The 15,957-nt window shown below is 41.4% G+C and overlaps 1 protein-coding gene across 1 annotated transcript in view; it reads left to right on the top strand.

Moving 5' to 3' along the window:
- The window catches only part of tenm1 (teneurin transmembrane protein 1), a 171,588-nt gene that overhangs the window by 46,227 nt on the left and 109,404 nt on the right, over positions 1 to 15,957 (top strand). The window contains exons 4-5 of the mRNA XM_041047755.1: positions 10,034 to 10,277; positions 15,706 to 15,944. Of these exons, the coding sequence (XP_040903689.1) occupies positions 10,034 to 10,277; positions 15,706 to 15,944 (483 nt within the window). The remainder of the gene's footprint in view (positions 1 to 10,033; positions 10,278 to 15,705; positions 15,945 to 15,957) is intronic.

Raw genomic sequence — 15,957 nt, 5'->3', positions numbered from 1 at the left:
TTTCAGGCCTCCAGACTCACATCCTGTTTGCACATTCGTGCATGTGTGTGTGTGTTTTTGCGTTTGTGGACATGTTGGCACATGCGTGTCCAGAGTCATGTCCCCTCAGTGTTCATTGTGTAGCCCTGCTGTGTTTGTGCCAGTAGCTTCATGTCTGTAAAGCATGCTATATGAAAGTGAGGTTGTGGAGCCCAGTGCCGGAGCCAGTGAATTCATTTGCATTCATTCCACTGCCTGTCTCTCCTCAGAGCCCATTCTAATTACCAGCAGCTCAGGTCTGCTACAACACTGCGCATACTTTCTCTCTCTCTCTTTCAGTGAAAAAAATGGGCTGGTGGTGCATTCCTGTAGCTTTGATACCACTCTCTCTTTAGCCAGCCAGGAATCTCTTCATGTCGGTTTGTTTGCTGTCAAGCCCAGGCACTTTCTCCTGTTTTAGTGTCAGAGTCTGAGGAAATATAGTGTATGCATGTGTGTGCAAGCGCAACTCCGCTATACTCTGTGTGTGCTTGTTGTGATTGTTTTGGGGTTGAGGGAGATGCAGTGTGTGTTCATAAAAAGGGGAGGGGAGTGGGGGCGGTGGGGGTGGTGGGGGGGGGGGGGGGGGAGGTTATGAGGCTTGTAAAAGATGAATGTGCGCACTAATCACTGTAATGGCCATTGTGGAGTTTCACCTCCTGAGTCTCAAACACCTTGTCACGCCCTCTTCCTGGTGATGCAAATTTCTACCGAAGCTAATAACTCACATGACATCACGCCACTACTAAGCATGCTCCCAACCTCTGTCAGACACTCATGTGCATACTTATGCACGCATGCATGCACACGCATGGAAGTACGACATGCGCCATCGCTTACACACGCACACACACAAACACCTGCACGGCTCAATGGCAGGTGGCAATGACCGGGTACCCTGCAGTAGCGACAAGGTCAGGAAGGATCAGGACATTGCTGTGCTCTCAGGAGAGATGAGCTGAGCTCAGCTAGCTGCTGCTCTGCTATTAGCTTCATCCTGGCAAACCCACACTGGCCTCCACTGCGAAGCAGCCAAAATTCATTAACATCAAAAAAAAAGTTTGCTCAGGTAGCTCATGTCTGCGAAACGTCGGCTGATTAATCAGAACTTTTAAACAGATCATTTAAACAGCACAGGACAGACGGAGGGTGCTCTTCTGAAAATGTAATTTGAGCGCGGGCCCCTGCAGTGAAGTGTTTGAGTGATGGTAAGCCTCTTGCTGTAGAGCTGAGGAGCTAGACTCAGGAGGTTTCACGCCCTCTCCGGGGAAATGCTACTTTCAGAATCACCTGCAGCCTAAACATGATTGTGGAGTTGCTCCAGAGTTGTTTTTGAAGATGGGGGTACAAACAAGCAATTACAAAAATATGCACATAGATATACACCTTCACGCAGACGCATGCACGCACGTACCGGCACACACATACACACAGCTGCACGAGCACTCGGTGAGTCCTCCGGTGTGAAAAAGCCAGATGATGCATTGCTGCTAATTATCAGACTCTGTATGAAAATCGACTGGGTTCCATATGAGAGGGAAAAGCTCTTAGAGCACTCTGTTTCTTCATTTGTATTTTCTTGCTTTAATTGGACAACATGATTGTGTCACTTTGTTAAATGGAGATCCCACCGCTTATCCCTGTGTCTGCAGAGATGAATCAATGGCTGTTTTTATTCTAATTGCTGTCTCAGAGCCCACTGTCATCAATGTAATTATCAGTGCTTCTGCTGCCATCACTGCTGTTTTCATCATCATTGTTACCACTGTTATTACCAATGTTATCATCATTATCTTTGTTATTTTCATCACCACCAGTGCGGCTGTTATCAGTAACATCACCTTCATCAACGTCATCACGGTCGCCAAGATCATTAGCAATATTAGTCCCCGTTATCATACATTCACTATTGTTGTTATCGATATTACCATTCTTCACGGTGACTTGATCAGCAACCAACCAATGAAAGGGAGTCATATTGGAGCTCCTAATATCTGATGAGATAACGTGTTATCTCTGGTCAGGAACTCTGCTAAGACAAAGACAAATTATTACAGAGCGTCAGATGGTCAGCCAGGGCAGGATCCCATCTCATTACCGCAAAAAAGAACAAAACCCAGTGAGTTCTAATTTCACTCGTCTGACCTTTTTATGGGGTTAATTATTTATTTCATCGAAGCACAGCAGTGGAATAAACTTTGTGGCAATTTAATGCAAGTCAATTAAGGAGCGAGATAGATGAAAAGCTATCCTGGGGGAAATTATTAAGCTTTTATTTTTAGAGTGGGGTGGATGATGTGGTTTTTTTGCTGGGCTTGGTCCAACAATAGTGTTAAATGTTCTCTAAAACAATCACATTCCTCTGTCAGACAAGCAGGTTTGATATTGTTGCGGTCAGGCTCTATGGATTTTATATGTCTTCCCTGTAATAAGTGAAATTAACTCCGCACTAGGGTGCAGGGCACAATAATGAAGAGAAAGGGGAAATAAAGGGAGAGAAAGGGGGCGTGAGCAAACACAGAGTGAAGAAGAGGAGGAAACCTGGTTAAATATTAGGTTTTAATATTATTGTGGCTCATGTTTTTATGGTCTGCCACACACCAAAAGTAGTGGTCTCTTCTTATTAAAGGTGCTATATGTTCTGTGTTTCCTGCTTGCACACTCTAGAGACCGGACAGATATTTTGGGGATGGGGATGGGGAAGGGGACTGAACATGCATTTAATTTTAGAAAAAAAAAGCAACGCCCTCTGTAGCATTGTTGATAATTAATTTGTTAATAATTTCATTTTACCCTCTCCTCTGAATTAAAAAAAGAGGCAACGCCCTATTCTAAATCTGTCAAAACAATACATTTATGGAAAATATAAGAAAATAAAGCCATCAAATCAGTAAACAGAAGAACAAGCTGCTGAATTTGATGAGATGAGGAACAATGCCCTGAGACAGAAACTGCTCGGTCACCTGTGGTACAGACTAAAGTTGTTTTCTGTTTGACATAACTACACATATACGAATTTACGAATAATCTACGGGATAAGAAAATCTAATCCCCCACCAGTGAAAAGAAAATGCACTTTACCCCTCCCCTTTTCTGAACCCTGGGCCCCTATAATTTTCACAAAGTCCATAATTAAAACTGCAATCTGATGATTTTTTTTTTCAGAACATTTCTCACCGTAGTGTCTTAAAATTTCTCTGCCCAATTACGAAAACACCATGTACAGGTAGTGCCGAACAGCTGGCAGACACATCCAGACAGAAAGTGGAACATTTTAACGAGCATGACGAGTGTTCATGAATGAGATTATTTCACACACGTGATTCATTTTTTCATCAACAGTTTTATACCCGCTTGTTAATATCCCTCCTAAAGAAAATTGCACCATCATGACAGTTACCTCATTACACACACAACACAACCATTACTGTGTATGTATGTAGACTTTAGTCTTTTTTTTTTTTAATACACTTTCCTCACATCATAGAGAAAGTATGACTTGGCTTAGCCTAAATTGTCATAAATACTTAATGTCTGTGCTATTTTAGGTCCATCTCACCTACAGTAAAGCATTTTTAATACCTGGTCAAATACCTGTTACCTGTTACATTTCCCAGTAAATCCCCACAGATCTCCCTTCCGCTGGCTATAAAACGCTTTTCGTCATATCTCGCTTATGTAACCAAAAGCTGATGATTCCAGGAAAGTATCTCATAAGCGACTTTCCAAAAGTGTCTTTTCTGGAGGGTTAAGTCGCAGAGAAACCCCAGGGCAGAGGATGTTCTACACTGTCATGACTGTCATCTGGAGCTGTAATGGCCCCACCCCTGGCCTCCATCCACTCCCCACAGAGTTCATTTGATGTTTTCCAACTCCTGGCTAGCCCGCCAAATATTGCACGGCCTCTGCCCTACATTGCCAGGCCTATTTAGGTTACATCTACTATTTAACACAACATCACAGCTTGCGCGTTTGATATGACTCTGTGTGAAAGAGTGAGAGAGGAAGAGCGAGTTAGCAAGTGTTTCTCTGCCATTTGTATGTTTGTGTGAGAGGAGAGGAATTGAGTCAGTTTGTGGATCTTTGGGAGAGGAGAACCAAAGCTGCCTTAGCTAAGCCTTCTAAAACACCATCTGGCAGGCCGGGGCCCCTGTGTCACCCTACTCACCAAGATTACATTCTCCCCTGGCCCTCAAACCCTGTCCTTTCTCCTGCCTTAATGTCCACTTTACACTCTTTCCCCTTTTCCCTTGCCGACAAATATAAACGTAGCAGTTGAAATTGTGGGAACTGTATACCCAGAGCTGTTATAACATGCTCAGGTTTTCTAAAAAGGCTAAATTAATAATGAAGTAGAGGTCATTGGAGATTTAAGGCAGAAATTATTTGGACTTATTGTTTTGGTTTCAATAGAATTTAGAGCCACTTGCAATGAAAAACATTTCTAATTTAACTTCCTGCTATTTTAAGAGATGTTTGTGAGTCTGACTCAAGTCTTGATGGTTTTAATAGAATTTACAATTAAAAACTACAGTTTTCAAACACTGATTGTTGTTCATTATTGCTGTCTTCTTTGCTGAGGGCACACCACTGATTTTACCAATGACTCAGGCTTTGAAAACAGCTGTATAATCGCTGTACAATCTCTTCTGAGGCTCTGGTGGAGCTTTCTAAATTAACCCTGAGGATGTCATCAGGGTTATCTTGGCTTGAGCTTGGGGCCTGTGCTACAAACCCAGACATGAGGTTTGAAAGACATGGGCATTTACCAGACAGGGGAGGCCTCATGAAAGATGCTACTGAGTCGCATTGCAGGATATATAGGAGACAACATTTTTTTAGCTTCACCTGTAGGGACTAAAACTCCAGCTACCCAGGCCTCTGACACTTTGATTCTCCAAATAATTTGGGAAGTACAGAACAGAGTGCCCTTTCAATTTTCAAAATGTAAATAGTGAGTATATAGTACTCAATGTTAGTTGAACAGATCCTTTGTTTTTGTTCTCTTGAGTAGCCATACAGTGAACTTTTATAAAGCAGCCAGCTGACAGAAAATCTTCTCAGTGCTGCTGTATAAACCTGTAACTGGCTGCACTTCCTCAAATTCATAGGCATTCAGTAGTTTCTAATCACATTCCCAGAATGTCACTCTCCAATAAAACATTTGCATGTGCAAACAATTGTATAGGGTGTCCCTCGTATAGAAATTAGTACGTGATATCATCTAGTGAATGGAAGAGGAAATGCTCTCAACCTAAGCATTTACAGTGGGTACAGAAAGTTCTCAGACCCCCTTAAATTTTTCACTTTGTTATATTGCAACCATTTGCTAAAATCATTTAATTTCACTTTTTTTCCTCATTAATGTACACACAGCACCCCATATTGACAGAGAAACACGAAATTGTTGAAATTTTTGCAGATTTATTAAAAAAGAAAAACTGAAATATCACACAGCCATAAGTATTCAGACCCTTTGCTCAGTATTTAGTAGAAACACCCGTTTGAGCAAATACAGCCAGTCTTTTTGGGAATGATGCAACAAGTTTTTCTACACCTGGATTTGGACATCCTGTCCAGTTCTGTCAGGTTGGATGGTGAACATTGGTGGACAGCCATTTTCAGGTCTCTCCAGAGATGCTCAATTGGGTTTAAGTCAGGGCTCTGGCTGGGCCATTCAAGAACAGTCACAGAGTTGTCCTGAAGCCACTCCTTCATTATTTTAGCTGTGTGCTTAGGGTCATTGTCTTGTTGGAAGGTGAACCTTCGGCCCAGTCTGAGGTCCTGAGCACTCTGGAGAAGGTTTTCGTCCAGGATATCCCTGTACTTGGCCGCATTCATCTTTCCTTCAATTGCAACCAGTCGTCCTGTCCCTGCAGCTGAAAAACACCCCCACAGCATGATGCTGCCACCACCATGCTTCACTGTTGGGACTGTATTGGACAGGTGATGAGCAGTGCCTGGTTTTCTCCACACACACCGCTTAGAATTAAGGCAAAAAAGTTCTATCTTGGTCTCATCAGGTCTGGCCAGATCTGTGCCTTGCCACAATTCTGTCTCTGAGCTCTTCAGGCAGTTCCTTTGAGCTCATGATTCTCACTTGCTCTGACATGCACTGTGAGCTGTAAGGTCTTATATAGACAGGTGTGTGGCCTTCCTAATCAAGTCCAATCAGTATAATCAAACACAGCTGGACTCCAATGAAGGAGTAGAACCATCTCAAGGATGATCAGAAGAAATGGACAGCACCTGAGTTAAATATATGAGGGTCACAGCAAAGGGTCTGAATACTTATGGCCATGTGATATTTCAGTTTTTCTTTTTTAATGAATATGCAAAAATGTCAACAATTTCGTGTTTCTCTGTCAATATGGGGTGCTGTGTGTACATTAATGAGGAAAAAAACTTAACCCTGTGAGCCCGTACGTATCATATATGATACCCACATTTCTGGGACTCATTGCATCACCATCAAGCATAAACTTTGCATTTAACCCTTTTAGATGAACTCTTATGCTCGTATACTGACTCCTGGTGGACCCCCCTCACTTTTCCAAATGTTTTGACATGTGTGATACAAACAAAAAATATAATTAGAATTTATTTTTTTAATTATTTTTTTTTTACATTTTGTCAAAGGGACAAATAAAGAGTTCATATTTGAAAAATTAGAATTTTCTGACCATTCTTTCATAGTTCAGGTCTCACAGGGTTAAATGATTTTAGCGAATGGCTGCAACATTGAAAAAATTTAAGGGGGTCTGAATACTTTCCGTACCCACTGTAAATTTTTCTCTTTATACTGTTCAGAGGAAAACATTTTGTTTCTTTCTCCACTACATTTGTCTGACCACTGGTACTGTAGTTACTAATGACATTGCAGATTAGCATTTTAAATACATAACATTAGTTTATGAGATATGTTCCATTTTTTTAAAGATGTAAATACTGGTCAGTACATAAAGTAGTGAGGTAGCTCCACCTCCACCAGCTTTAACATGTTGGTTAATTCATCAGTAAAAGTAATCCAATATGCATAAAGATGTAAAACTCTGGAAAAGGTCATTGGGTATAATGAGAACTATGAAGCGCTACTGTACTCTTACTTCAGTAACACTGAACTTCAGGACTTTTACATGTCATGCAGTATTGCCACACTACCACCACTGCTGCTGACATTTGGAGCACGCATTAACATGAAAAAACAAAGTGACAAGAGTTGTTGATGTGTTTTTATGCAGTGTCATACCTTCGGCTGGCAGGTGCACTTTGTGATGTGTAAGAGAATTTGGCAGCTGTGTAGAAATCGCAACTTTGCTTTAGCAGAAATCTTAATGGTGTTAACGTAGTCTGAAGAATCAAGCTGGAAATGAACAAAATCTAAAGCTGACTTAGCACCTCAAGTGCTACTTCACTACAAATTCACCACTCAAGTGCTCGGCTTGTTTTAAGAAAAAAAGGTTTTAAAATACATCCTTTCTATAACAATTGCTAAAAACACCCACCTCTGGTATCTAGAGAAAAACCTGTGAATGCAGGGAATTTCTGGCTGGACTCAAAGGACTCCAAGTTACTGATGAATCAGATAGACTGCTAAAAACTGAAGCACCACTTTAAAGCTCCTGGTGCATTACAATGACACACAGTGCAGTAGTGCTCTAAAAATGTTCAGTCAGTTTTCCCTAAGCGTGTAATTTTTAATACTCAGAGGTGGTTCAGACAAAAATAACTTCCATTTTCCACATCCATTAGTTTAGACTAAACAGCACCTCCAGGTGATGACACAAATACAATCCTGTCATTTTATGGAGTCAGTTTCTGTCTGATTAGCTATTGAAATCTTCTTGTGATTTAGTGTGGAGACAACAAGAAGGATATATATTGTACAATACAATAATATACAGTCTCTCAGGAGAAAATCCATTTTCAGGTTCATGAAGAGCAGTGTCTATTGGAGACATGGGTGTGAAAAGATGACACATCCACTGGTTAAGTACATTCTCAAGCCACAAGTTGACACACTCTTTCAGCTGCTGTTATTCAACAGAAACATGTTAAGCATGCTAAAAATATCAGATTTTACGTGTGAGTGTGAAATGTGCATCATCGCAGATGGCCCAGAGCAATAAAAAAAAAACCATTGAGAGAGGACAGTGTTTACTTAGAACCCCCTGCATGTTTCAGTGAAACCATGAAATAAATATGTGATGTGAGTAATGGCGCGTCATGAGTGATGAAGGGATAATTTCATTGTGACAGTATGCGGAGAACGGAGACAAATATTTCATTACATGCTTTGGAAATGTGACAAAGAGAATTCAGCCATTTTGGAAGATCAATAAGCAGCAATGCGTTTTGGAAGATGAAGTACTTGTCATTTGTTCAAAGAGCATTTTGACAGCACTCGTGCAGTAATTCTGGAAATTCTAATGTCACACATCCAGATATATAAACACACACAGACAGGCAGAGGAAACATCGTCACAACTGCTACTGTAACCGTGTTCAAAATGCCATTCCAGCTGGACAGATGGCATCATGGAAATATTACTGAGGAAATGTTTATAGACCATTTACAGAGCTGCTCCACCAGAGCATTCCTGCAACATTACTACAATATATATCTTGTAAATGTGAAATCCCAACAACTTAGGGTCATAAAGCCTGATGTGCTATGTGGTCAGTCAATGAACATCGTACTTATTGGCGGATATGACATGGCATATTGGTTTACATGTTTGTGCAAAAAGGCAACAGTGATTTGGTATGAAGAGTTCAAAGTAGCAATATAATGTCAGTGCATGTGCAGAGATTTAGTATTATGGAAATGTTGACAGTAAAATGTTCCATAACTGTTTCCCAGCAATATTTGAAAAAGATGTTGCCTCTATTTTCAACATAATGGTAGCTGAACTACAGATTCCAGTAACTTGCAGGTTTTTATGCTGGCAATAGAAACTGTAGGAAGCTGAAACACGATTATTTAATTCTTTACTTTTCTCAGTTTTCATCTGGCAAGAATCATAAAATCTGTTCTCTGGTGTTGTCTGTGTAATACTTCACACTTGAATAGGGAAGATTGTGGTAATCTCCCAGGTGGGCTACGTTTCCAGATACTAAATTATTGCTGACATTTTGGCAGCAAATAGAACTGAGGGCCGATAGTGTCTGTCTACCAGATCCTGGAGTCCTTACTCCTTTACAACAGTTACGAGGCTAATGTTACATTCATTGTCAATGCAGCTGGACAGGGTTGGTCTTGTGGGATTTGCTGTGCTCGTAGAGCCATGCTGTAACCATATGGCACGAGCTGCCCCCCCCTCCCCCAACACAGATAACTAATGTCCCAAGATGCCTGATGTACACACAGGTGCATGAGCACATGAAAATACAAGCAAACCATCTTTATCTGCAGCCGTACACATAGACGCATACACACTCATTAAACAAACATATGCACACACATTGCATTTGGCAAAACTGTAATTAGTCTATGGTCAGTTTCAGAGGACAGATTGAAAAGTGAGAGAAAGCAGCAGGAGGGAAGAGACGAGCAGCGGAAGAGTTATAGCGAAAGAGAATGATAAATGATGGATTGAGAGAGCTCCAGCTAGACCCCGAGGTTACCAGTGTGAGAGAGTTACAGCTGGCTAGCTCATTCCGTCGAGCTACAGATCTCATAATAAACATCACATGGGTAGTTTGGGCTGGCGGGTGCAGATTAAGCCAGAGCTGTTAGCTCTTTAAAGACTGCTCAATGTTGCAGTCAGCCAAGAACCTATTTATAGGGCGGCTGGAAGTGCATCAAAGCAGGTAGGAAGGGAAGGCTCTGGACAGGGACAGTTTTCAAGCTGATTTATGCCCCTCAATCAGTGTAATAACAATAAACTGTCAACTAACACGCCACTTTTATTTGTAATTTATGGTACTGCGCTCCTAATAAACCTATGTTTATTTCCCTGTCCCTCCCTCCTCCTCCTCCTCCCTCTCTACTTTTCTCTGTCTCTCTGTGCAGAGCTGCCCAACAGTCCAGGTGGTCAGTTCACGTTTCGCCCGCTGCCCCCGCCTCCTCCACCACCCCACGCCTGCACCTGTGCCCGCCCGGCGCCCTACACTCAAGTCAGCCTGCAGAGGAAGACCATGCCAACGCGGTGCCAGACCAGTCAGGGCGGTCAGGGGGCAGACACCAGCTCAAGCACAGACCAGGCACAGCTTCACAACAGCTGGGTGCTGAACAGCAACATTCCCCTAGAGACCAGGTAAGAAAATGCAACAAATGAAAAAGTCCTTCTTAATTCATCCTTAAATTTTATTTTTAACATGGTGTTAAAAATAAAAAAAAAACAAAAACAGAGGTATTAGGAACAAATGGAGGGCTTCACTCCAAAATTCTTTCAGTCCAAAGCGGCAGATATGTCATTTTACAATGAAACCCTTGAAATGAAAATATCTTCCAGGCAAACCACACTACTGCAACATAATGTCACTTGATTAAAGACAGTTCTTTAATCTCACAAATGAGGATCATTAGATTAAAGAATATTCTCTCATCAAGACTCCAGAGTTGGAAGACTTTCACAGTTTCTTAGAAAAATCAGAGTAGAATGATTAAGAATGAATGTTGGACTAAAGAATTTGTCAGGATGGACAAGTTTTGCACATGTAGTGAGCAGTAAGTGGAACACCACACAGGCCTCTGGGGTATTATTGTAGGACTCTGCACACCATCAAAGTCATAACGAATCTCTCAGGTTTTCTTGGGTTCTTTTCATTTTCTTACCCCCCACTGCCGACAGATTTACCAGGGGACCTGTATCTAAGTTTTTTTCACTACCCATAATAAAAGTAAAATTCAGTATCCAGTAGAAAAATTCTTTTCAGGAACACACTGGGATTCTATTTCCCATTGTAGTACCCAAGAAAATCGTTCCGAATGCCCAGGAACGAACCGCTGGAATTTCATTCCATCAAACGGAATTAAGCATATGCTTGCTGCATAAGTAATAATTGATCAGAGAATTATTTAGGAGTTCCTCATTTGTGGGGGCTGCTTTCGAGAAGAAGCAGCAAGGTGCAAAAGAATATGTTTGCATGTTTAATGAGAACGGCAGCTGAATTCTGGTATTATGAGTGAGGATGAGATTGGCAGGCTGCCATGGCAGAAGAAGACGTTTTAATAAGTTATGCATTAGGCCATAATTAGATCTTACCTCATTTAAAGGAAAGGAAGAATAAAATTAGATTCAGTGACAATTTAAATTAATCATTGGCCAGACATGAGTATCAATGTGAAAGACTTGTCAGAAGTGCATTGTAATTACATTACTTATCTATGTGTGTGTGTGTGCGGTTTAAATCAAAATGCACCATAAACAAAATTTATGCTTTTTTTTTGTTTGGAATTGTTCAAACAGTATTTGCTGAACATAAAGAGCTCCCTCCCAAAGAGAGATGTGATTATAAAACGCAATTTCCGCAGTGGCTCACTCTATTGGATGGTGGCTTTTTGTAGTAATACATTTTTGCATTTGGGACTTTATAGTCAAATAAGTTTCATTTGATAGCGCGCTATTAGTTCTGAACCATAAAATGTAATCATATTCATAGTCAATAGAATAGTGTCCCTTCATAACATAATTCAGATATTATTGGCTCTTTTCTATCTGGCTTTTGGGGTGTAAGACAAAAAAAAATGACTAAGTCTTCACCGCTTAACTGTTTTGGGTTGGATTTAGTCCTCAGACACCCTCCTCTCTCTCCTCTTTCATGTTCTCAGATATACTATTAATATGATGATTTTATATTTTCCACTCTTACACTGATGCTGCTATCAGATCAATCTCAGGCATGAGATTAAAGATTTATCAAGTATTTACAAACTTGACATGGATGCTCATGCCAACAGAATTATAAGTGATGCTATGACCTTAATCAAAATGGCAAAAAAAAGGATAATATCGCTTGTTGTCAAGTACACTTCCATTTTCCTTGATGCCTATTTGATGAATCTGTATTGAAATGTATTGACGATGCGTCAGCTGAGATTAAGAATGTTTGAAGTGTGCATAGATTTCCAATTCAGCTGCATATCCGTTATTTTTCTGGAGAGGGCAGCTTGTGTAAGTGGAAGGATGCAGATATGGATATTCAATATATCTGACTGGATCTCACACTGGGTGTGTTAAGAGGCATAACAAATGTTGTGACTGTAATAAATTGACTGGTGCCCTGCCTTCTCCTCTTCCTCTTATCGCTAAGAAATGCGACTACTTGAATCAGCTACACACTGAAATCAACGACTATACACACACGCATACCTTATATCTATATGTATCTGCGCACAAAGGCCTCCACCCACACACACCCACACACACATGCAGAGTCATTCGCACATATCCAGGTAGAGACAGCCCTTGGGCCGCAGACTCCGACCTCCTGGAGAACGGGAACTCTCATTTTCTTCCTGTCTCGGGGGAAATCTGCCCTCTGATATGAATTCAGAGCTTCCTGGGCGTCGCCCCTGGATATTGTCTGAGAAGATCAAAGGCAGGGAGCCAGGATGAACAGTGAAGAATTTTTAAAAGCACCACACAAGAAGAATAGAGTTGCACACGCATTGACAAATGCAATTTCTTCAACTGGATTCTGATCCCTTTTGCTATAATCCACCTTCAGCAGAGCAATAAAAGCACCACTGTGGACTCGACCTGTGTTCTGGCCTTAAAAATGTGAAAATGCTCACCTGTATTTGACATCTTTTTGTGTATCCTTGTCTTGTGTGGGCATCTCTCAGCCAAGCTATGTTTCTTTGTGTGTGTGTGTGTTTGTCCTAAGTTTAGCTCTGGCCTTTCAGAGTTGAACTACCACTGACCCTTAGGTGTGTGGTTGCTCCATGCAGCCTCCCGTGTCCCCCATCTGACTCATAGCCTTCAGCAGACACTGGATGGGTTGATGGAGAGAGGAGGGGACACAGACAGTGAAGGATGGATGTCATCTGTTTCAGCCACAGGGCCACTTTAGGCACACAAAAAGAGAGGAACACAGAGACAGAAACAGAGTAAAGATGACTGGCACAATGAAAAAAGAAAGAATTTAAGTGAATGAGGAAACGAAAAAGAGAGAAAGACATGTCAGTAACAAACAATATCCATCATACCCCAAATTAAGTCAATTAATGAGTCTGAAACGAGTTAAAATTAAAATAAAAAAATCCCTGTCAATGGGGTGAGATTTTTTTAATGAACTGAAACTGTTCCCCTTGTCCTATTTTTGTCTGGTTTTATGTATTTAAATTGATTCTACTTAAATTGATCCCATTTTTCCTCATTTTGTGGCTTTTAATATTTTTCTAATGCACATTTTGCCTCATATAAAACAGTTGCTTTTATGTTTGGAAAGTCCTATAGAAATGAACTAATTGCTAATAACTAATAATTTCTCTATTCTCCTATGCAAATCATCTTATTTCACACATTTTGTTGTGATTTGCGAGACACAAATGCTATGATCTGCTTTATTGTGTCATGCATCATGATACCCAAACTCATTTCCACAAAATTCTTGAAACTCTCACCCCTCTGGCAGAATTTTGCTCTTGTTGTTTTTAAGCACAGTCTGTCTTCAAGGCTGAATATAAGACTAAATCACTTGAGAAGATGGATGCCTTTTTGTCGTGTATGAGGGCAAATGGACACGGTGTAAAGGCGGGCGCAGTCTGGTGTCCAGCGACACCGTCAGTCTGCTGTCTGGCCCCGCTTTAATGGCCGGTCCTCTGAGGGCCCTTCAGAGACCGCGGTCCTTCCAGCAGGCTATGACCTCACACCTGCACGGACAGAATAACACTCTGGCAAGCTGCACGTCTGCCCCAACATATCGCACTCACAGCTGGTATTAACCCCCAGAGAGCGCATAGTAAGCTAGGGCGATCATTGCTGTCGGTGAATTTCAAGAGCTCCAAGGCATTTTTTTTGTTATGGAAAATACAAACACTCACACACACTGCAGAGAAAACAACAATGAGTCATACTTGTTTTTGCCTCTGATGTTCTCCCCAGTATACCTGCTCTTTGTTTCCTCACACTAGCAGTCTGTGTTCATTTTTTTGATGGAAGTCAGTGTGGCCAGAACACGCTGGAACTGCTTATAATTGCCTGCCCAGATCCACTTTTCCAAATTGCATAATTTCCTAGCTCATATTTCTGCTTCCTCAACTGACACCCTCCAACCCTCGCCCTCCATTATCCAAACACAATATAGATGAAATGCTACCTAGATTAATCGCCCTTCAGCATAGTTTCCTATCATCATCTGCCATCTAATGTGCTCTTTTTCATAATGAAAATGGACCTCATCTTCGTTTAACTAATACAGTCGTATAACTTAAGTAGTCGCTTTGATGAGTTAAAAAAGAAATAGGTAAGTCATTGATCCTTGGCTGCCAGGGCTTTTTCATTCTCCTTCATATGAGTGCGGCTCTGCATTACAGTAGCTGCACATAATGTTGCACCAGAGAGGCATTTTGTCAAATTTGGGCTTCTTCTCTAATGAAGGACTTGGGCTGGATATGAGATTTCAGTTTAATATTCTGTCTACTTATGCTGAATCTGTAGTGTGTTGTGGGTAAATTACGTAGCAGTCTGTAGCGTGCATTTTGTGGCTGTCTTCTATTGTTTAACTGGTTATAGTGCACTAACTGTAAATAATGTGTGCGTTTTACATTTGTCATATATATTGCTCACCTCCCAGAATATATGGTGGAACATAATAAAAATTGCAAGTGGGATCGTAGTGCTTAGGGACTCCCTTAGAGTACTTTTCTTCCTTGATTTCAGCTTTCTGGATTAATCTTTGATGATGCATTACTTGCAAGTTAAAGAGACCACTTAAATTAAAAGCACACAAATGCAGGCAAACATGTGGGATATTAAGGGTTCAACTGAATTACGTACTTCTAGACAGTACTAAGAGCTTTTCGACAGGTAGGGTTTAGTGGAACTTCATGCAGTGGAAAACTGGAACAGTCTGTCCTGTGTGTGATATCTGAATCCTGAGCCAGCCTGTATGCGTCATTTAAAAAGTAGCAGGAGTGGGGTCTCTTCTAAAATCTCCAACCTTGGGGGCCCTTTAAATGAGTTTCAGTCAGGCGTACTTCAGAGTCAGACTGAATTCCACCGAGTGCAGATTTGCATAAACAGAATCAGAATAAGGTGCCAGATACCTGAGAAAAGATGATGTCTGCTGTGCTAAGCTAATTGGCAAAGCATTGAACCACTGTCCTAGATAGGCCTGCACAGTAACTGCAATTGTTTCCAACTTCACTCCGTAATCTACTTTAGAAAGACACAAGAAGTGGTCCCAGAGGTGGCAGGTATGCAAAAATGCTTTCTGCTCATAAGATAAAGACAGCAATTAATTGATGTTCTCTAAACAACATCCAGAGCACTGATCGTCTAGTCATAGCATAACAACGGACAGGGGGCAGACATGGGAGGTCTGTCCAGTTTTGGATTTCTCCACAGGCCAAGCAGAGTTCACAGGGCCTTAGTAAGAGCTTAATATTAAAAAGACAACCGGAGCGTTTTCAACTAGTACCCAAAGCTAACATTAGCTTAATTAGCTAGCTAGCAAAAGTTGATCAAATCTGCCACCAACAGTTATATATATACATTTTTTTTTTTTGCCCCACAGACACTTCCTGTTCAAGCAAGGCTCTGGTTCATCAGCTCTACTGTCAGGAGCGGGGCAGGGTTACCCTCTGACGTCCGGGACAGTGTACTCCCCTCCACCGCGGCCCCTCCCTCGCAGCAGCGTGACCAGACCACTGTTTACCTTCAACAAGCCTCATCGCTGCTGCAACTGGAAGTGTACAGCCCTGTCTGCATCACTCCTCACTCTCACCCTGGCCCTGCTGCTCACATACGTCATCGGTGAGTTACAGTG

Source organism: Toxotes jaculatrix, chromosome 10 (genome assembly GCF_017976425.1).
Source record: "Toxotes jaculatrix isolate fToxJac2 chromosome 10, fToxJac2.pri, whole genome shotgun sequence".
Taxonomy (NCBI): domain Eukaryota; kingdom Metazoa; phylum Chordata; class Actinopteri; family Toxotidae; genus Toxotes; species Toxotes jaculatrix.
The sequence above is the reverse complement of the archived record's forward strand: the minus strand, read 5'-3'. Positions and strand labels throughout refer to the sequence as shown.